The sequence below is a fragment of the Telmatherina bonti genome, assembly GCF_933228915.1.
Source record: "Telmatherina bonti genome assembly, chromosome: 6".
Taxonomy (NCBI): Eukaryota; Metazoa; Chordata; class Actinopteri; order Atheriniformes; family Telmatherinidae; genus Telmatherina; species Telmatherina bonti.
The window spans coordinates 34272197-34294226 of NC_136624.1; the positions used below are offsets into that span (position 1 = coordinate 34272197).

The 22030-nt window shown below is 39.0% G+C and overlaps 2 protein-coding genes across 2 annotated transcripts; both read right to left on the reverse strand.

Annotated features, from left to right (window-relative positions):
• Positions 1-8053: 8053 nt before the first annotated feature.
• On the reverse strand, positions 8054-13377 carry slc6a14 (solute carrier family 6 member 14; the record flags this gene model as incomplete). Its single annotated transcript, XM_079242337.1, has 15 exons — positions 8054-8209; positions 8363-8530; positions 9401-9510; positions 9606-9705; positions 9825-9943; positions 10032-10157; positions 10232-10324; positions 10407-10542; positions 10644-10784; positions 11265-11397; positions 11496-11610; positions 11856-12017; positions 12679-12810; positions 12892-13036; positions 13312-13377. 15 exons carry the CDS (start codon positions 13375-13377, stop codon positions 8054-8056), a joined length of 1902 nt encoding a protein of 633 aa, XP_079098463.1.
• Positions 13378-18448: 5071 nt separating this feature from the next.
• fmoda (fibromodulin a) lies at positions 18449-22030 on the reverse strand. The gene is made up of 6 exons (XM_079241462.1): positions 21930-22030; positions 20808-21201; positions 20022-20144; positions 19776-19916; positions 19425-19692; positions 18449-19244 (listed from the first exon to the last, which is right to left on the reverse strand). Exons 2-6 carry the CDS (start codon positions 21177-21179, stop codon positions 19093-19095), a joined length of 1056 nt encoding a protein of 351 aa, XP_079097588.1. The 5' UTR covers positions 21180-21201; positions 21930-22030; the 3' UTR covers positions 18449-19092.

The window sequence follows — 22030 nt, forward strand, 5'->3', positions numbered from 1 at the left end:
CATGCACGTTATGCATTCAGCTAGAATACCCAAATATCTGGAAACATCATGACATTCTGACCAATCACCAGACAGTACTTCAGCGTAGCTGTGTTTACATTGCTGGGATGCATGTCAGGTTCCAAGAGGTGCACATCAAGCCTCTGCAAACCTACACAGTCTGATGGCCGTTACGGCATAACAAATCAGACGTCATCAGAATCATAAAAAAATAAAAATGAAAATTTGCCTTTACTGTCTGACATTTTTTAAATATTTTAACATTTAAAGTAATTTATTGTTGGTATTTAAACATTGTTCTATCCATATTTCTTTAAAAGATTATTCCTGGAAGCAATGACGTCTTTTTAGCTGCTGATATTCAGGAGCATACACTAACAAAGAGACTGTGTTGTCAGCTCTGCACACTGTTAATTGTATCTTAAATTTTACCCTGATTGTTGCAGACACCTCCTTTTATTTATTTTGCCAAATTTTATCCATCAGATTTTGTTGTCTACACACACAAACACACACAAACACATACAAATGCAGCACATTCAGACTGCAAACCCAAGGGCAGGTAACATTTACTGACCGTATTGAATTACCATTCAGGATGTGGATGCAGACCATCTTTGATCACAATGAAAAATGATTTGTAACAACATTTCAAATATTCTTTTATCTTCATTTTTTAAAAATCAAGAACAAGTCTCTTGCACAGCCTCCAACCTCTTAATATTGACTGAATCCTGTTGAATGCAATAATTAAACATGCATGATCAGCCAGGGCCATGTATATATGTGCAACCCTGCGAAAAACCTGAAAAGACTCAGACTCCGTTCTGTGTGTCAGATCCCACTTTTACCCTGATTAAACAAGTCCCATATAGATTTTCTGCAGAGATGTGAGACTGAGATTTTGGCTGCTTAAAGCATTTGAGGTCGGTGAAACAAAGCTGCCAGACTCTTCTGCGTTTGATATTTAGCTCTCAGAGTCTACCAAATGAAGTGCATTTGAAGAGTGAGGAGAAATGCATAGAAATGTAGCCTCTGGTCAGTGCTGAAAAATGCACCAACTCTGATGGTGAATTGCTGAAATGTTCAGAAGGTCCTTCACAGTGTGAAAACAAACAAAAGCAGTATGTCAGCATGGTTGTGTACTTATGCAGTCCTGCTCGAGGCGATGTGCAGAACAGTAAGGACCAGTGTAACTGTACAGCAGTTTTTTTTTCTCTGTAATATAATCTGATAGCTGAGCTGTGAGAACATTTTCCACCCAGGAAAAAAAGCAACATGGGAATTCAGTATGAAGGCATTTCATACTTCATAACTGTGATATCCTGTAACTTTTCTTCTCAGTTTTTTTTAAACTTTTTTTTATGTTACATAAAGTTATTCCCTTCTTCCTTTTACAATCATTTAAGACAGATGCATTCATGTAGCTCTGTGCCAGTCCTCATCATTTTTGTTTTCACTGAGTTCACATTTACAGAAAATAGTGGAAGAGACGATGTGTGCTTGTGCTTGACTTGTTGTGTAATAACTAAGAATTAACCAGATGGTTGAGCTAGAAAAAAAGATGGAGGATCTACTGCAGAGTTTAATGTGATGATTATGAGGCAAAATAAATATTTTATTGACTCACAAACAACAAAAAAATAAAAAAATAAAAAAATAAATAAAAAAGAGATGGGAAAGGAAGGAGAAGAGAAGTCTGATAAGTTAAACTGCAGACTTGGCTCTGCAATGGCTCTCTCTTTCATTTGCTTGATTCATTCAAGAGCCGACACACAAAAGCACACACACCCACATGCCCTGGTGACTGAAAGCCAGCAAGGATAAGTGGTAGCTCCGCAAAGGAAGGCGAGAGAGAGGAGGTCGCCATAGCAACACCGGGGGGATGTCGCTTTTATTAAAGAAGGAGAATCAGCTTTGACTATCCCTACCATCTCACTGTTCTCCCATTCTCATCTCCGCCTTTTTCGTCTAACCTGTCCTCCTTGCGGTGTGTTCATATCATCTTCTATGTGCTGATTTCGGCTTCCTGCGACATCCTAGTGTTCAACTCCTGCATGTCGTTTTAACGTTATTGTGTTGGCACAACAAGTGATACTTCAAGGTTAGGAAGTGGATTAAGTGTGTAATCATTGATGCAGATTTTTGAAGGATGGGAAAAAAAAATCTAAACATGAGATTTCAGTTCATTAACCACATTCATTTATATTCATTGTTCATTAAATTTTTATTCAAGTGCGTCTAAAAAAGAGCAGGCTTAATCCTCAAGTTGAGGACTAAAATGAAATTTTGAGCAAATGCACCAATACACACACACACACACACACACACACACACACACACACACACACACACACACACACACACACACACACACACACACACACACACACACACATCTCTCAGAATATATGCAAAAATGTTGAAAATGTGATGCGCAACGCGAGGCACAGCATCTCTTCCCTGTCACTGCATTTGAATTCTGTTCACAGGTGGGTTGTTCCCCAGCTGGACCTGGGAACACTCAAGAACTCAAGGACATCCCTCCCACCACATCACAGCTAAACGTGATGCGGGGCGGGAGGTTGTATATGTGTGCGAGTGTGTGAAGACAGAAACATGGCATGGAGAAAATGATCGAGCATTTGCTGCCATGGTGACAAGCCCAGCAGTATCTAATAGCAACGGGCTGTTGAGAAGCCTGAATTATATGGGTGGGTGGGTGAGTGGGGAGACGAGTGAGGGTGGACAGAAAGAAAAGAGACAGAGATGGATAACGCAGCTGAATACTGGGTTCACATTTTTCACAGTATTCATGGTGTTTTTTTTTTTTTTTTTTTTTTTTTTTGTTTTTTTTTACATTTTCCTAGACTTGAAAATGAAAACACAGATGGAGCCTTGTTCTGGAGATCTGCTCTCTTTGTAAGGATGCTTCCTACATACCTGACAAGTTCACTGAATAAAGAAAAATGTGACTCTGGATTGAGACTGTTAATTCTACATCCTGATCAATGCTGCTTGCTGAATGAAAAACTGATACAATCCCAACTAATAACAGTTGTTTGGGAGGTAAATTCAGTGATTTAACTATGTCAGTTAAACAAAACAGGCAGCATGAAGAAATCACTATGACTCAGTATTAATCACAACATTCATGTGCCGTTTATCAGTTTTACAGCTTTGCATCTCCGTAGCGCTGTGTGTGAGTCGAGAAGGAGATGGCAACAGGTTTGTGTTCATCTGCTGGCTCCCTGTGCATGGTTGCCATGGTGAGACAGAGACAGAGAGGAGGCTGATTGGTTTGAGGTTCAGCGAGTTCAATGAAATTTATTTGTACAACAAAACAGAGAAAGAAGTGATTTTTGTCCACAGGTGGGAAGCTGCTTTACTGAACACTGAACATTTTAAAGAACATATTACCGAGGGGAGAACTAGACGATCCAGGAATAACATCTGCTGCTGTTGATGACTATCTCATCCAAAACTGCTCAGACTCCATGCTGCTTTTTGACTCTCTCTGGTGGTGATATTTGGTGCTGCGTCTAATAGTCTGCTTATATTTCATGAGCACATGGTATTCTTGTGCTACATTCTCACCTGCAGTGACATTCAAATCTTCAGCTGCATTCAGGTTCTGCTGACCTGCGCATTTCAAAATGATCACAAGAGTTTTTCTTGGAAGAAAACTCATTTTCTTCGTATTTAAAAGTTTTAATGTAGAACCCTGGAATAACAAGAGAAACCTCAACCCATCCTACATTGCCTTATGAATCATGATGCAACAGTGATGCAGCTACATAAAACAATTTATATATTTATATATTTCACTGAATGTGATGTATGGACCATATGGTGAAACTCTTATGCAATATGCTGGTACTTTTTCCACACTCTTCCATATACTTTAGCATTGAGTTGTTTATGTACTTGTAGACAGCAAAGTAGTATTTACAGAAAGAAAATAAAAGATTTTTTTTTACAAGGAATACCTCCTCAAACATTGTTATGTGGTTAGTGAGCCTGTAGATTCCTAAAGACATAGAAAACATGCATTATTTGCACACTTGACCAAACTGATAGGTGATATAAACTTCATTCTCTAGTTTTCATTGAAAATTGTTACAATCTTTTGCATGTAAGAGCCATTTGTGGGGTTGAAGGACGGCAGGAGTAGGAAAATGATGATTGACTTTACTTTAAGGGTGGAGCTAAACTTTTAGAAATGGAAGGGTTAGAGGAGGGGTATATATATATATATATATATATATATATATATATATATATATATATATATATATATATATATATATATATATATATATGTATATATATATATATATATGTATATATATACCCCTCCCCTATATATATATATATATATACATATATATGTGTATATATGTATATATATATATATATATATATATATATATATATATATATATATATATATATATATATATATATGTATGTATGGTCTGAAAATTAATTATTGTGTTGGTCTCTTTAATATCAAAGTAAATCTGTTCCACCAGATTTTGAATTTCATAAGCCTTTGAATTTCAAGCACCAAAATTTTTATTCTGAATTATAATTATCTGAATTAAATGCTTACATACATACAAACACACATACATACATTCGTACTAGAAATGTGAATCTAACGACAACTCGTGATTTAATTTGATTCTGATTTTTGGGGTGATGATTCGATTCAGAATCAATTCTCAATTCAAACAGACTTTTGATTCATAATCATTACACTTAAGTAACAAAGGGTGCCAATTTCCCAAGTAACCTCAATCTTCTTTGAGCTAGAAAGAACTGAAAAATTATTAGGGCCGATTTAATTTCAATTACATTTAAAAAACTTTTTTCGCTCATCATTTTCCTTACTGTCAATTAGGAAAAAACAACGCAGTAGCAAGACCAGACCGATTTTCAATTTTTTTATTCGATTCCCCACCCCGAATACATACAGACACACATACATACATTTATTGACACTCCCTCCCATATTACAGTGTTCCCATCCACAGTGCACTTTGCGAAATGCCTGAGCAGCAGATCTCAACCCACCTAAACACATAGCAGGTATTTTGGAATGATGTGTTGTAGACTGCAGTCTATCATCATTATTAAAACACCTCTATGTTATTAGAGAATTTAAAATGCTGTGATATCATAATTATTTGTTTGTAAAAGGAATGCAACCATGAACAATAATCTTATAAAGCCGTGATTTATGATCTAATTACTTAATGCATCTAAAAGAGCTCTACCAGTTAGTGCCAAGAAGCTAACATAGCCCACTTGACTTTCAGCCCTGTATTTATTCTTGTGTCCTTGACTTGCTCCGCATGTGGGGAGGCTAAAACTTGGGAATCAGAGCATGTCATCCACTAATGAGAGGGTTGGTGGCTTGATCTCTGCCTTCTCCCTTCTGAATGTCAAAGTGTCCCTGACTTTGATACTGAGCCTTAACTCCGGTGGAGTTCTTGTGGCGTCTGATTTTATGTTTCCTTGTCTGTAAGTCTCACTTTATGAGCTTATCACACACTGTTAGCATGTGTGGTTAGAAAACTAAAGACAGAACTCAGTCTGGCCACCAACACCACACTCTTCAGTGCTGACGGCACAAGAATTACAACAACCATGTGTAGATGTCTCACTTGACAAAAGATGCTACATCTTAAGGTGCAACACATCATTTATCAACAGCATAATACCACCTGGGCTCATTGTGATCTCAGTAAAATATACACAAACACATACACGTTTTCTCTGACAGCCAATGCAACAGCCACCAGATTAAACAAAAGCTGATTTGTTTTAACACAAACAGGGGTCTTCATGTTGGCATTTAAACAGTCATTCTGGTAAATACACAGATTATTTAAATATGCACAATTTATATCCAGGAAGCAACAACTTAACTGGTTTTTACAGATTTTGCTGGAGCTAAGACTCTTTCAGCAGCAGCAGAGACTGATTCTGATGCTTTTGTTGATGCATTTCTATTTTTTTATTTATCTTCCTTGAAATCATGAGATGAAAGAATTATCATTTGCAACTACATGGCGACAAAAATGACACAAACAGCTACAGGGCTAATTGCATCTGTGATCTTTGCTGTTGCAGTGAAAATAGTTTCTGCATATAAATGAAATAAAGCCTCCAGGGTAGATTTTGGTTTTAATCATATTCATGTTGCAGATAGGTATGGTCAATCCAAGCTAAGCTCATATAAATTCAGTCCGGGAAAGAAAAAAAAGTAACAAAATATATCATCTAAAATGTCATGAAAGTGGACTTTGTTCTTTGTTTGGGTATATACTGATCGTTTGAAATTCAATCACTTATGAGCGGAACTGAAAAATGTAATTTATTTTCTTAGAAAATCAAAGGCGATATACGTTGATTGTGTACAAATAAACAATGTTCTTTAACACTACTCAGCATTGAAAGACAAACACGATCATAATGTAGAAACAATCATCAACAAACATCTTGGATAAACAAGTGTAGAATAAATAAAAGAAACTTCTATGAATTCTTGATACTAATCAAACAATACTTTACAATTCTCCGATTAACTGCTTGACTTTTGTTTTTAATCTTTGCACGACCTTTAGTTATCTGGACACCGGTTAAAATTTTACCTCCAAAAAAGATTTTTAAGTGTAGTCACATGAAGTTGAGACAAGTATAATGTTACTGCCAACTTTATGGGTGTGATTTAGTTGTTTTGGGAGAAACAGAGGGAGCCTGTCTATGTGGAGTGTGTGTGAGTAATGTTAGCAGAACCTTGCAGCAGCTGTGAGGTGGATGCTGACAGAGGTAATTAGATGACAACCATAAAGCATCTAGAAAAGTTCTGCTTCCAGGACAACAATCATGCATCAGGAGAGGAAATAGAGAAAATAAAGTCACTGCGACATCTTTCTTTCCTTCCTTTCCTTCACAGAGTTGAACAATAAACCCAAATAACTAACTGTAAGTGAATTCAGTCAAAAACTATAAAGCATGATGTGACTATAAAAAGGTAAGGAGATGCACATCTGTTTCATTTGGGGCATGGTGTATAGTTAATAAATTGATCAATATTGTGACATCAACATGCACCGTATTGCAGCAAAAATAAAACAAATAAACAAAAAAAGCCAATACAGTTTGAACATTTTGACTTGAAACATAGTTGTATCAATAATATCAGCTGCAAACCTAAATAAAGCTATGCTTTGGTTCATTTTCTACAGTAAACCTTACATATGACTAAATCCAGTGCTTTTCCTGTGGAGCAGGGATTACCAACCTTTAATTCCCAGATATGAACAGCAAAAGCTTTTGATTAAAGCAGATGGAGTATTTCCATGTTAAATGCACAGAAAATGCACAAAAATACTCAAAAAACACATTTCCATAATGTCTATGGCAACTTTCAGACACATTTTACACATATATGAGTTATATCTCTCCTCTAGAACAGGTGTAGTACAAAGAAACCACATATTTGAGTCCAGCCTGAGCAAGAAATTACAATAAAGCTGACAGAGAAAGTCATATAGTAGCAGGATGAAACATGATGTGTTCTTAACTTATACTTAACTTAAAGGTGTTTTTACAAGTTTAAACAGAGAGAAAAACGTTGTTTGGAGACATGAGGGTGTGATGCTACACCAGGTAATCCGTGTGTTTATTGTGTTTCAGTTTCACTTTTGCTTTCTACACATTAAATAGGCCCAGATACCTGAACTGTTTGCTAAGTTTAGGCATTAAACCAGTTCTTCTGCTTACACACTAACCTACCAAAGCCAGTTGGTTCAGAAATGACCCTCTGACCAGTGCATTGTTAACCAGAAATCTCCTTGTTGTAGGTAAATGTTTGACAAATTGTAGCCCTTCTGTAGAATAAACACAAACAAACCCCCTCCTTATAAAATAACCCACACTGGAAGTCTTACTGTTGTCAGAAAACGAACAACAAAACAACTAAACAACTAAACAAAGCTTGGTTGCAAGAAGAAGGCATTATATAACACAATGATATGGCTCAGAGCCATGAGCTGGAGATCACATTAACATCAACCTCTGGATTCTTTTTATGGTTCTTCCTGTGGCGGCAGCGCTCTTCTGAGTAGCGCTCCCCTCGATGGACGTCCAGGTAGGGGTGCCACTTGTCAGAAGGGGAACACAGCGACTTCAAGCGCTGTGGAAAAAAAAAAAGGCTAATTTTGAGCTCAATCTTCAATTTATTTACTCATCCAGGGAGATGCCTTTCCTGGGAGTTCATTCAAAATGCTAAATAAATAAATAAATACATGAAAAACATACAGAGGTTTGCATCATCCCAGATACACACCTTCCAAGGGTTTCCTTTTGCTTTTATCAACCTGTACACAGCAACAGCAGGGATCCACACAAGGATGAATGCTACCATGCACCAGCCCAGAGCCAAGCCCCAGGCGGGGTATTGTACATTTCCATAGGTAGGGGGGACAAATGTGACCACAGCCCATCCTAATATGACCTAAAGAAAAAATTAGATGAAATAAAATAAATGAAATTGCTGATTAAACCCATTTACATGTAGAAAAGTAATTTTTTTTACAAAAAAGTATTTTTTGTGTTTTACTCAGCTGTTTTCAGTCCTGAAGAGTGTTTTTAACTCTAAAACCCCAAACGTATCATATCTAATACACAAAGTTTCTGAGATGTTTTGCATTATTTCATGGTAAAAACTTTGCTCAAACTCCTGTTAAACACAATCTGATTCTTGTCTTCTGCCCCCTAACAAATTCCAGGAAGCAGAAGATCATGCTATAATAGTTTTGATATATAAAATGGTAATAAATGGTAATAAATGTTACCCAAATGTTACTTTTTTTTTTTGTTACATTTTGTCAATGGGTCAAATAAAGACCTCAAATAAAACTAACTGGACTTTTCTTACCATTTTTGCATTGGTCTGACTTTAATGGGTTTAAGAGCCATTTAGTTAATATTGTTGGTAAAATATTCAGTTGTTTAATTATGAGAAAGTTTTGGGCTTTAACAAGCGTAATTGAAGACAATTAAGGCTGCTCTGAGCCCCGGCTTTTGATTGGTTCTGGTTTAACAAGGCATCCATGAAGCATCCATTCTGTTAAGTCCTGTTGTGGAGCCCAGAGTTTAAGTGTATTTACTCATAAGGAGTACTTTTATTTTTTTTGTATATTCTTTTCATCCTTTCCTGTTAATTTAGTAAAGAACAAAGAAACAAGCCATGGACTTTCAACTATATGCTCGGTCTTTACAGCTAGAAGAAGGCCTTTATAGTCAGTGCCACTCTTACAATGGGTTAACATGGCTACAATAAGTAAAGATGTATTGATTGAAACACCGTGTGATGCTTTCTCACCAGGATGATACAAGGAGTGATAAAGAACCAGCATGCTCTCCACCACAACCAGAAAAGCAAATTTTTATGTCCGAGCATCATCTCGATGTCTTTTATGAAACGGTTTCCACCTGTGAAAAAGCAAGCCGAACACACACAAGCTGAAGTCTGAGGCCATCTGTTGCTTTCTCAGCTGCAGGAATATGCCTTCAATGATCACGTTTACCGTATATAAAAGAGACACCAATGACCTCCAGAAGAACCAGAAATAGCAGCACCCAGCTGGCAACAAACTGGTCCATGAGAGTCACCCAATATATTCCTGCCTATCATGTAAACATATATAGATATGTGTGTATATGTACAAGACATACAGAGAGAGAGAAAGAGAACAAGCATGCTCCCCAGGTTACTCTGAAATCAAAGTTACTCTGATGCAACTTACTCTTGTAACACACGGCAGTCCCAGCAGATAGAGGACGGAGCATGTTGTTAGTGTCAGTAGAGCCCGTTTGGATTTGAATGTTTCAGGGAAAGCATCGTGTAAGCAGGTGGTTAATACCTCTGAAGACAAGAGGAGAAACAATCCGTCCACTGGGGGCTGAAAGCAAATTATACAAATCAAACATTTCATGGAAGCTGAAGATCTAACCTATTCCTGCAAACTGAGAGTCCAGACCAACAGTCAGGAGCATGAAGAAGAACAAAATGGACCAAAGTGGGGAAACAGGAAGCTTTGAAAGAGCATCTGGATAGGCGATGAAGGCCAGGCCGAATCCTGCAGAATGATAAAGACCCATCAGAGGATAGCCCAGTACCGCAGCGTTGCTCATTACTGTGTGAGTATCTGACCTTCCTTGACCACTTGTTGAACTGGTATTTTGTAGACATGAGCCATATGCCCCAGTATTGAAAATATGGCAAAGCCTGCTAACACACTGGTTCCTGTGGAGGCATGAACAATATAAATAAATTGTCATGTTGACAGTAATCATCATTCTACTAATAATACCTATCAGGCTCCTACCAGCATTTGTGAGGGTCACAACAAAAGAGTCCTTAAAGACATTGTTGTGAAAGTTGTTATAGGAAGCAAGAGTCATAAGTCCACCCCAGCCGATAGACAGAGAATAGAAGGTCTGAGTTGCCGCGTCTTTCCACACCTACAACACGCAGCGATACTTCAGATCAAAGAAAGCTTTGACTTCTCACAGCCAAACTACTGCCATGTGCTGTACGTGGAGACGGATTGTTGGAAACATACCTGAGCTTCGGTCAGTTTTGTCAAATTGGACTGAGTGCCAATGTAAAACTCTATTCCATCTCTAGCGCCCTCTAGTGTCACACCTCTGACCAGCAGGATCAAAATAACCACGTAGGGAAACGTGGCTGTGAAATACACAACCTGCACAAACACAGAGTTCAGTCTGAGGTAAAGGGTTCAGTGTGTCAATATTCAAGACAATTTCTGGTTTAAAGGCAGTTTTACAGATATTATCATGACAAATGTGTCATTTTCTGAGAGAAAAAGTTGAGTGTTTCTATTTCTAGCCTATGCACACACATACAACTGGAAAAAAACAGACTTTTTACAAATAGCCGCTAAGTATACTTTAAATTAGCTTGCACGTTTCCAATGTAAACTTCTCAAATGAAAGTAACTAGAGAAGTTTTTTCATCTGTGAGCAAAGGCAGAGTAACTCTTCAGCCACTTTGTGCTACACTTCAGTGTCTGTGTGAAGGATGTGTATTATTAAAAGTTATTTGTATTTGTATCATGAATTGGACAAGCTGTTTCTTTGCTATAGGAGTGATGGAGAGAATTATCTTCATGCAACATCTTGTGCAATTAAAACCTTTTCTTTTTTGTTTTACATGAACTTACTTTTCCTGATGACTTGATGCCTCTGATGAGCGCTGCAGCAACAATTATGGAGCTCAGCAGCAGACAGAGAGCCAAGTGCCAAACCACTGGTCCTGTCTCATCTAGACCACTAGATTTCTGCAGAGCCACACGACTTAAGAAGAAACAGAGACATCCTCAGTATCTGCACATCCACAGCAGAATAACAAGAAAGGTGCATTTGTCTGTTTGCATTAAATGTGTGCTTCTTACTCCCAGTACTGCTCACTTGGACTTTGTACTGGAATTACGATTGTATTGGATGAAGGACAAGTGTTGTTTTCTTGGGTCCAGTTGGCTGTTAAAACACCACTTATATTACAAAGAACTGGGAAAGAGAAGAGGACAAGTGAATGATCTAAAATGTTACTTAAAATCGTTGCTTCCCAGAAATCATCAACCAGAGTTGCATTTTCTCTGAATTTTTCCATTTTTCCAGAATGATTAAAAAGTGAATGGCTGAGTATGACATTAAATATGAATTATCTTTCATTTAAATCAGATTATATTATCCTGTCATCACAGAAATATCAGATTCTACATCATCCAGAGGAAAGAGGATATTACAAGTACCTATAGGTGTGCTGCTGCAGTTGCTGTCAGCCCAGCTGAAACAGTCAGACCACGGCAGAGGAAACTGCATGGAAGCAAACATGTAGTACAAGCTGTAGGCAATGATGACGTTATAGTAAATTGATACTATCAGAGTCACCATAACTGTGGCAACACCAACACCTGGAAAAGAAGGACAAAATATGGAAAATACTTTTAATTTTAGAAGGAAAACCAGTGTTAGAAATGATTTTTGTTGCATTGTGTGAGCAAACCCCAACTCCCCTTAAACAAAGCTACACAATGTCCCCCCTGTTTCCAGCTCCATCATCCAAAACCTTGAAGTCTACATGACTTTCTGTTACAATAAGCAATGCATTAGTAGCATTTAATGTTTTCATAATCAGGCAGAGAAGGAGAATAAAATTAAACAAATTGTTTAATGTAACTTGCAGCATTTAGTGCTTCTTTTATTATTTAGTCTTGCTGTCCATAAATCCAGAAAACATATGCTTCCAATCTGCACCCATCTGTGCTGCACTAATGAACAAGATGTGTTCTTTTCTTTGCACATTTCCCACAAACCCTCTTTGGAAAGTTAAAAAGCTTTCTTACATGGTATGTTTGTAGGTGAGAAGTTATGAAAATGTTTAACTAACCCTTAAAAGCACATCTTTAGGTTAATTTTTGCTCATGGAGTTGATTATTAACAAAAATCCTCATTAAATAAAAGTAAGGGGTTCAAATTGTGGTTGCACAGTTGACCATTAACTACAAGCCTTCATCTATCCTTCGGTTGCAAGATCGACCAACATCGTCTTCCTCTGTGAAATAGATGTCTAACCTTGGAGTATTGGCACCGCTCTCCACACATTGATGGGTCCTTGGCTGCAGAACTGACCAAGGGCACTTTCCAAGAAGAAAAGTGGGATTCCAGCCACCACCAACATTGTAAAATAGGGAATAAGAAAGGCACCTGCACATAGTGAAGGAAGCTGCACTGTTACAAAGCATTTATCAGAAGCACAAATGGATAATAAGACGGACACTAATGTACCCCCTCCATTCTTGTAGGCCAAATATGGGAATCTCCAGATATTTCCAAGTCCAACAGCATATCCGATCATGGAAAGGATGTAGTCCTTTTTGCTGGACCAGTTCCCACGCTCAGCATTCTCATCCCCATTATCCACATGTGGATCCTGCTCGTTGGAAAGTTTAAAAAAAAATGCTGCAAATTGATCAATGATTAAACCTGTTTGTAATTACTTGGTGCATTTAGACTGTCAGAGAAACAGCTGTTGATGAGAAGAGTTGCAACACAATGGAATGGGAAATGTTTTTATTGTTTCCACTCTTGGTGTTGTTGTGGTGTTTTCAGCTCAGTGGATTACAGCATTCCTCCAGTTTCTTAAGAAAGAAGTGTAACATTGACTCCATAATAACACACAGTACAAAAGCATGCATACAAACTTACCTGTTCGACAACAGCAGGATTTCTGAAAATCAAGTCCTTGAAACTGTTCCAGCCGTATTTCCTCATGTCCTTTCATCTACTTGTTCAAAGTCTGAATAAGAAAGTTGAAGCCCTTCTGGACATTTGTTTTAAGGTCCCAGCTCCAAAGATAACCTATCACCAGCTTTGACCCTCCCCTCTGAGTTGTTTGAACATGTCTACAATCCATCATTTTTTCAAACAGGAACATTACACCTTGCGAGAAATGTTTCCTGCTCGATCACACCGGTGACTCATCCATCCTGACATAGTCTGAGCTAATGAGTTATCAGGATTTCATTATCAGGATTTCACACATTTCTACTGCACATACTCCTTAAATAAATCATTTCCAAAAAAAAAAAATTAATCTGGGTGTGTGCTGTGATCTGCTGCTGATGCACAGTGATATACTGATTTTGGTCAATGACATCCCCTCATAATAACAGCTTATGTACAAACAGTCATTTTGTGTAACTGTGGTCACAACACTGGGCTCATCACCGTCATCATCGCAGCCTGATGATGCAGCCACAAACCCATCACATGAGCTGACTGTGAATAGATAGAGATTAAAAGTGGAGTCTGCTTTGCCTTCAATCCGATGACTTCATCTGCTGTTACTGTTCTCTGGAGCAGCATTACATTAATGTGAAGCTGATTGAATAAATGAATACTGACCTAATTCCATTTAAAAAAGCTAAAAATTCTTAATGTTTAACATGTTGCTATTGTAAAGCAGACAAATATAAGCACTGTGAATTTAACTGATGGGATTTGTGGCAAACGGGAACTTTTACATCAGGCCAATAAACAGCTTAAATTTAAGACAGTGATAATGTCCTGAAACAAGCTGTGGCTTTTATGGGCTAAGCAGAGTTTAATACATGTAGTCTGGTTAATGAGTGATTTTATGCTGCAATAGAGTGGCCAGTATTGTTTTCGTGTGTGTGTGTGTGTGTGTGTGTGTGTGTGTGTGTGTGTGTGTGTGTGTGTGTTCTTATGTGTTTGCAGAATCAGAAAGATGGTTTATTGGAAAATCAGTCTGGTATGGACACTACACCCAGGGGACCGAAGAGCTATTAGCCTCTTTCTACTTAATCCCCCTCTAATCATAACAAAATGTTCCCCCAGAGGCATCAACGCAAACCACCAAGGTAACTTTCAATACCTTATCAGGTGTTTGTGAGGACAGATTTCATGTACATAGAAACGTGTACTCAGTGAATCTGACATGAACAAAATAAGCGAAAGAAACAACAAAACAAAGGCATGGTTTGCTGATTGTCTCAAAGATTGTTTCTAGTTTATTTATGTGCTTGTTTTTTCTTTTGTCAATTTTTTTTCACTCCTTCACAAGTGGCAATAATTTTAGAGGTAAAAAAAAAACCCTTGAGGATGGTTGAGGTGAACCCCGCCTCAGTACATCAGCGAGCAGGGAGGTGTAACGGCTACAATCTGAGTATCTCATTGATATCAGCTAAAGATGTTGATGCTGGTGGAGAAACAGTCAAAGCAGTGGGCTTCCGAGATAGCCAGAGGAATCTGCAATGATAAGGGAGTACAGATATCCACAATTACACTTCTTGTTTGGCCACACACTCAAAAAAATAAAGGGAACACTTAAACAACACAATGTAATTCCAAGTCAACCACACTTCTGTGAAATGGAACTGTCCACTTAGGAAGCAACACCTATTGACAATCAATTTTACATGCTGTTGTGCAAATGGTATAGACAACAGGTGGAAATGATAGGCAATTGGCAAGACACACCCAATAAAGGAGTGGTTCTGCAGGTGGTGGCCACAGACCACTTCTCAGTTCCGATACTTTCTGGCTGATGTTTTGGTCACTTTTGAATGCTGGCGGTGCTTTCACTCTAGTGGTAGCATGAGACGGAGTCTACAATCACACAAGTGGCTCAGGTAGTGCAGCTCATCCAGGATGGCACATCAATGCCAGCTGTGGCAAAAAGGTTTGCTGTGTCTGTCAGCGTAGTGTCCAGAGCACGGAGGCGCTACCAGGAGACAGGCCAGTACATCAGGAGATGTGGAGGAGGCCGTGGGAGAACAACAACCCAGCAGCACAACCGCTACCTCCTTCTTTGTGCAAGGAGGAACAGGAGGAGCACTGCCAGAGTCCTGCAAAATGAGCTCCAGCAGGCCACAAATGTGCATCAGTCTGCTCAAACAGTCAGAAACAGACTCCATGAGGGTGGTATGAGGGCCCGATGTCCACAGGTGGGGGTTGTGCTTACAGCCCAACACTGTGCAGGAGGTTTGGCATTTGCCAGAGAACACCAAGATCGGCAAATTTGCCACTGGCGCCCTGTGCTCTTCACAGATGAAAGCAGGTTCACACTGAGCACATGTGACAGACGTGACAGAGTCTGGAGACGCCGTGGAGAACGTTCTGCTGCCTGCAACATCCTCCAGCATGACCAGTTTGGCAGTGGGTCAGTAATGGTGTGGGGTGGCATTTCTTTGGAGGGCCGCACAGCCCTCCATGGGCTCGCCAGAGGTAGCCTGACTGCCATTAGGTACCGAGATGAGATCCTCAGACTCTTTGTGGGACCATATGCTGGTGCGGTTGGCCCTGGGTTTCTCTTAATGCAGGATAATGCTAGACCTCATGTGGCTGGAGTGTGTCAGCAGTTCCTGCAACACGAAGACATTGATGTTATGGACTGGCCCGTCCGTTCCCCAGACCGAAATCCAACTGAGCACATCTGGGACATCATGTCTCGCTCCATCCACCAACACCAAGTTGCACCACAGACTGTCCAGAAGTTGGCAGATGCTTTAGTCCAGGTCTGAGAGGAAATCCCTCATCAGAAACACACCCAGGCGTTGTAGGGAGGTCATACAGGCATGCGGAGGTCACACACACTACGGAGCCTCATTTTGACTTGTTTAAAGGACATTACATCAAAGTTGGATCAGCCTGTAGTGTGTTTTTCCACTTTCATTTTGAGTATAACTTCAAATCCAGACCTCCATGAGTTGATACATTTGATTTTCATTGATATTATTTGTGTGATGTTGTTGTCAGCACATTCAACTCTGGAAAGAACAAAGTATTTAATAAAAATATCTCATTCATTCAGATCTACAACGTGTTACTTTAGTGTTCCCTTTATTTTTTTTTTAACAGTATACATACATGTCTTCTCCAGGTATATATAAATATATATATATATATGTATATATATATATATTTTTTTTTTTTTTAAAAAAAAATATATACCTGGAGAAGACATGGAAAGTGAAAGCATCGGTGGTACCCATCGGAGCACTGGGGGCTCCAACAAATGGCTCCAACAGATACCTGGAGAAAAATCAGACATGTCCGTCTAGAAAAGCGCAGTCCCAGGAACAGCTAAGATACTGGGTAGGACCCTCAAGCTGCCAGGACTCTAGAGGAGCTTGAGATGAATATCCTACCCTTAGGAGATGGGAGGGGTGGGTGAGGGAAGAGTTTTTAATACATATATTATTGATTGTGCAAGTGTGATGTGTGAGTAAACAGTATCATCAGCACTTGTGTCAGGTTTTTGTGGTCTTTCCACAATGCTCGTTTGAGTTCATTTGGTCAGCGATGTTTTTACCACGAGTCAACCGCTCAAAGCATTTAATCTACAATGTCTTTTATGACAATCTCCTGCTGCAGCCTCAGACTTCAGAAATAATGACAAATCCATAAAAATAGCCACTCTGAGTCCTCTGTCCATCCCACCACTGGTCAGAAACACACACAGGGTGTGGTCCTGATTTAGCTATTTTACCACTAACCTGAAGAGAAACAGAGAAATGCTTATTAATCCACTGCAGCACAAATGACTCTGCAGCTTGAAGAATTCAGTAACGAGGGACAATGTTCCTTCTGCTCCTAACAGATATGAGATATTACTGATAAACAAGGAGTTTAATGAAGCCACAAGGTGAGAACTGGAGGGTCTCTGCTGAATCAGCATCTAATTCATGACTCAGAGTTCATAGGAAGTAAACCTCTGTTGCTTCTCTTCCAGATCAAATTCAAGTTTGAGGTGAAAATATTTACAAGAAGGGTAATCAGAAGGAAAAATACAATTTCTCAAAGCTGTTACAAATAATCTTTAGTGAAAGAATATTGAAGAATTCTTTCATAACACAAGTGGGAGTGTTATGAAACAGTTACTGACAGTTTTTTAATAAGACAAGGTAAAAATCTTCCTTTTACTCCTCTCTTTCTTTTGGCTCATTACGTTATTTACTTCTTTAGGCCAGCATTAATCCTTTGTATAATTATATCTTTTCAATGGACAAAGACAGCTTCAATGGTTTTAACCTTTGTGCTTTTCTTTTGGGGAAGATTAGGCTTTCCAGTGCACCTTATGCTGCACACAATAAGTGTTTTCATCTCATCTTGTCTTCATTCTGGCCATTCAGTAGTAGATAATGCATTCTTATTATCCTCTATTTAAAAGCTCATGCTCATTACTAATGTGCAAAATTATATTTATGTGTGTGTGTCTGTGATTTTTGTATTAAACTATGAGGTAACAAGTCTAGGGGTTAATTTATCTACATACTTAAGGGATGTCCACTGTTAGTCCTCGTGGACCCCCATGGTTCAGGTTTTAGATAATTCCCTGCTATTACACACCTGATTCAGATGAAATGGCTCTTTTTAACCCATCTGAGTCAGGTGTGTTGAAGCAGTAAGCATGCAAATGAGCTGGATTTATCTGGCATACATGTTGACTCAACAATGTTACAGTCAATGAAATCACCGAGTCACATCATAGTTATACTCAGAGCCAGAACACATCACAGCATGACCTACACTGGTGTGTATTTTAACTTTGGGACACGGAAAATACCAGAGACAGATCTTCTTTAAAAAGAATGAATGAATAAATAAATAAATCCCATATTTCATTTATTTTGCTCATAAATGAAAAACCAGTCGTCAACATCATAGAATATAATAATCTACGTGATGCATACAGTAACTCAAGTATCAACATGCCATACACTTCCAAGAAAGATGTCGTTACATCATGGAGATTTTTTTTCTCATAAAAAGATATTTTCTTTGTCCCTAAGAAGCTCTGCAGAACAAAGATGATCCTCAATAAATGCAGAAAGTCACTGCTATGACAGAGACAGTATAATATGCTCATCTGTTGGACATTTTCATGGAGGCATTTAAGTAAAATGTTGTTGTGTCCTATAATAACTCTTTTGTATTTATAAAATTCACATTATGCAGAATGCAAAATGTTTATTATCACTTAATCGGAGTAAACAAAAAAAGACATGAAGGAAGAATCAATAAGAAAAAGATTATTAAAAATGTAAAATAAGACAAACATTGGTAATAATCCCTGATCCTCACAATAAAGTTTATTATGGATCAGGGTCACCGACATGTCATGTGTGGTTCAGTACTTTCTAAGCTTACACACTGGTTTTGGAAGAAAAAGGTTCATTTGTCTCAAACGAGATGAATCTAACTCACATTAGCTGTTTCATTTGCAGAAGAGAACAGACTGTTCTCTAATAGTGAAGAAATACCTGGTAAAGTTTCGCATCTACTCACTGATACATGAACAGAACAATACAAGCTGCTGCCACATGCAGTCAGAATCACATTGTGTCATCGGCCCTGCTGCGATCGGGTTTTACCACATGCCACAGAAAGAGTGTCACACTGTAGGTGTGTGTTGTGCACTGAGTCGTGTTTGCAACTTCCACATATTGTGTGTGATGCACACGGTTAGATCTCGATGCTGGTAGCCTGGCGTAGGCAGAGGGCTGACTCTGAAGGGATGTCCTCACGACTGAGCTCATTCCCTTCCAGTCGCAGCGTCCTCAGTCTGGAGAAATTAGTCACATCCACAGTGCTGCAGAAACTGCCCAGGGTGAACTCTGAAGCCACAAGATGGGGAAAAAATATAGTGATGAGCTTATTGCCACGGAGGAAACCGTGCAGCGGCTTCACCTCATCTCAGCACCATCGCTGCAGAAAATACAACATCTGTAAGAGATCCTAAAACCTGACATCTTTTATGTGAAATAATGAGGAATAAGTGTCTTTAAGCTGTTTACCTTTAATCTGATTGGCTTGGAGATAAAGGTGCTGCAGTGTGGTGCTGACAACAGGAATTCTCTCCAGTTTGTTGTAGCTCAGGTCCAGCTCCACCAGTCCGGTAACATTAAAGGTGTTTGTGGGGATGCCCTTGTCTGTGAGCTGGTTGTGGGCCATCCTGACATACTGCAGCTGAGCTAACCCTCCCAGGAAGCCTTCAGGCAGGGAATCAATGGCGTTGAACTCCAGGTACAGCTGGTGCAGTTGTTCCGGGAGAGCATCTGGCACCTGGAACAGTTAAGGAACATTTCCATTCAGGATTATGTGTTTGCCTAATGGAGCATTTTATAAACATAGGGATACACGATTACCTTTGTCAGCTTGTTGCCACTGATGTCGAGCAGTATGAGGGATTTTAGCTCCTTCAGGGACGTGCCTATATCTGTGACAGCATTGTCATGCAGATGAAGGATAGTGAGATTATCCATTCCCACAAGGTCTGCAGGTGTTACCTAGACAACAGATACAGTCATTTTAAAGTCCAATTTCTCTCCCTTATGGATGTCCAGAGAAAGAGGAAGATCACTGTGCATGAATTAAAAACTGCAAACCATTACCTTTCCAATGTTGTTATGGTTAATTCTCAGGTCTCGCAGTGAACGAGGAAGGTTTGCAGGAATGGTGGTCAAGTTGTTGTGATGTAGATATAAACGCTCTAGTCCCCCCAACTTCGAAAATACCTGAAAAAAAAAGTTTTGGAAAACCCATAAACACGTGCAGAGCTGTGAATTGAACAGGTATTCTATTAAATGTGTCCTTTTTGGCTGTTTTCTTGCAATTAAAGAAAAGAAAATAAGAATTTAGGGAAAACCTCAGAAACATTCTTCTTCATGTTTGTGTCTGAGCTGAGCAGGTAATCAGTCACTTTGCTTGTAAGCCAATGGCCGCAGTGCACTTAAAATACAACTGCAACTTTAAATGTTCCGGAAAAAAAAAAAAAAAAATTTGTCAAAAAGTACAAAGATCTGATCAGAGGTGACTAATCGCACTGCACCGTCTGAATATGTCTCAAAATGATTTTTGTTGCGAAAACTTACACTTCAGTAATAAAAAAAGCGAAACGTATCAAACATGAAACTCCTTATTTTCTGTTTGCTGGAGGAATAAATGTTTAAGGAGCAGATATTTATGCTTCAGCGGCTGGATATGAAAAGTAAGAACAATATTTTCAACCATAGAGGAAAACAACCAAACTTTTCTTTGCTAACTCATTCAGCAATAAAACTAAAATGAAAACATCTGTTGGACATCTGTTTGCCATCTGTCAGTTATTTAGTCAGGCATCATGGCAGAGCTCGCATACAGTATATGTCTGGATATTCTTATGACCAGATGTGGGTTACCTGCTCGCTAATGCCCTCAGATGTCAGCTGATTGTGATGCATCAGCAACCACACTAAATTAGTTGCATTGACCATAGCCGAGTCAGGCACAGCTGTGATGGCATTGTTTTGGAGATACAGGTACTTGATACGGAAAGGAATGGTCGGCATGACTGTCAGGCCCCGCCCATCACAGTACATGGCAATGGGATAAGAGGGGGGGCAGTCACATTCATCAGGACAGGCCCCTCCTGCAGTGTCTGCCTGCAAGGAGCCAAAATAATGTCCTTGGGTCTGCCGGCGAAACAGCCAGCCTAAAGGGTCCCATCCATGTGAGAGACAGAGAGGAAGCAGGGCAGACAAGACAACCACAGTCTCCAGACGCATGGTCATGGTCACACAAATCTTCAATTGCCTGAAGGAAAACACACAGAGATATTAAAATTCAAGTATGAATGCGTGAATGCAATCCCAATTTGGACAAATCGAGCCAGAGCTCAGAGTAATCTAAAGCTAAAGCAGTTTCTTTAGCCTACTTTTGTGACAAGCTCTTCTCTGAAATGCTGGAACTTTGAATTTTCCAAAGGTAAATAAAAAAATATTGACCAACCCATAAAAAAGTCAGAAGATACGTTCTGCTGGAAGATAAATGTCAGGAAAAAGCTACGTTCTCTTCAGAATGTCGTTCCTGTAAATCCCAACCTGGCTTTGACTGCCATCCAGCTGAAGTTAAATGAATGCTCAATGGTGCTGACTATGTTTTGGAAATGAAACGGCCTGTAGCAAGCCACATTCTTAAGAGTCTCACGGGGAAGTTAGAGAGAAGGAAAAACAAAAAAAAAAACCTGACAATGATGTCCAGTTTTGCAAATGTTTGTCACTGCTGCCCAGAAATTATGTTGATCTAAAATTGATCTTTTTCTTTTAAATTAGTTGCTTATAAAAAAAATACACCCTGAACTCAATTTGCAGTTTGTTATTTCCTTCATCCTAGATATATTTCTAATATTTATTTTTAGTTTAAATGATTCTCTTCAGCAGCTCAGATAAATCAGCCACAACGTCTATGCATGTATTTATTTAGTGAGAGGAAGTTTAAGGCCTGAGAAAAACAGACATGCAAACAGAAGCATTCACTCTTACCTGATCAGACAGACCGGTCCTCCTTTATCCGTCTCCCTCAGAGTGCTCAGGACTGGAGGGGACTCTGACAAACACTTTGTAAAAAAAACTTTCCCCCCTGC

Excerpts from the sequence above, each read along its gene's own strand:
- fmoda (XM_079241462.1), bottom strand. The coding sequence starts at position 21,179 with ATGACCATGCGTCTGGAGACTGTGGTTGTCTTGTCTGCCCTGCTTCCT. Across the intron at positions 19,917-20,021 it reads ACCATAACAACATTGGAAAG|GTAACACCTGCAGACCTTGT; the intron begins GTAATGGTTTGC and ends TCTGTTGTCTAG. Across the intron at positions 19,693-19,775 it reads GTGGCAACAAGCTGACAAAG|GTGCCAGATGCTCTCCCGGA; the intron begins GTAATCGTGTAT and ends TAACTGTTCCAG.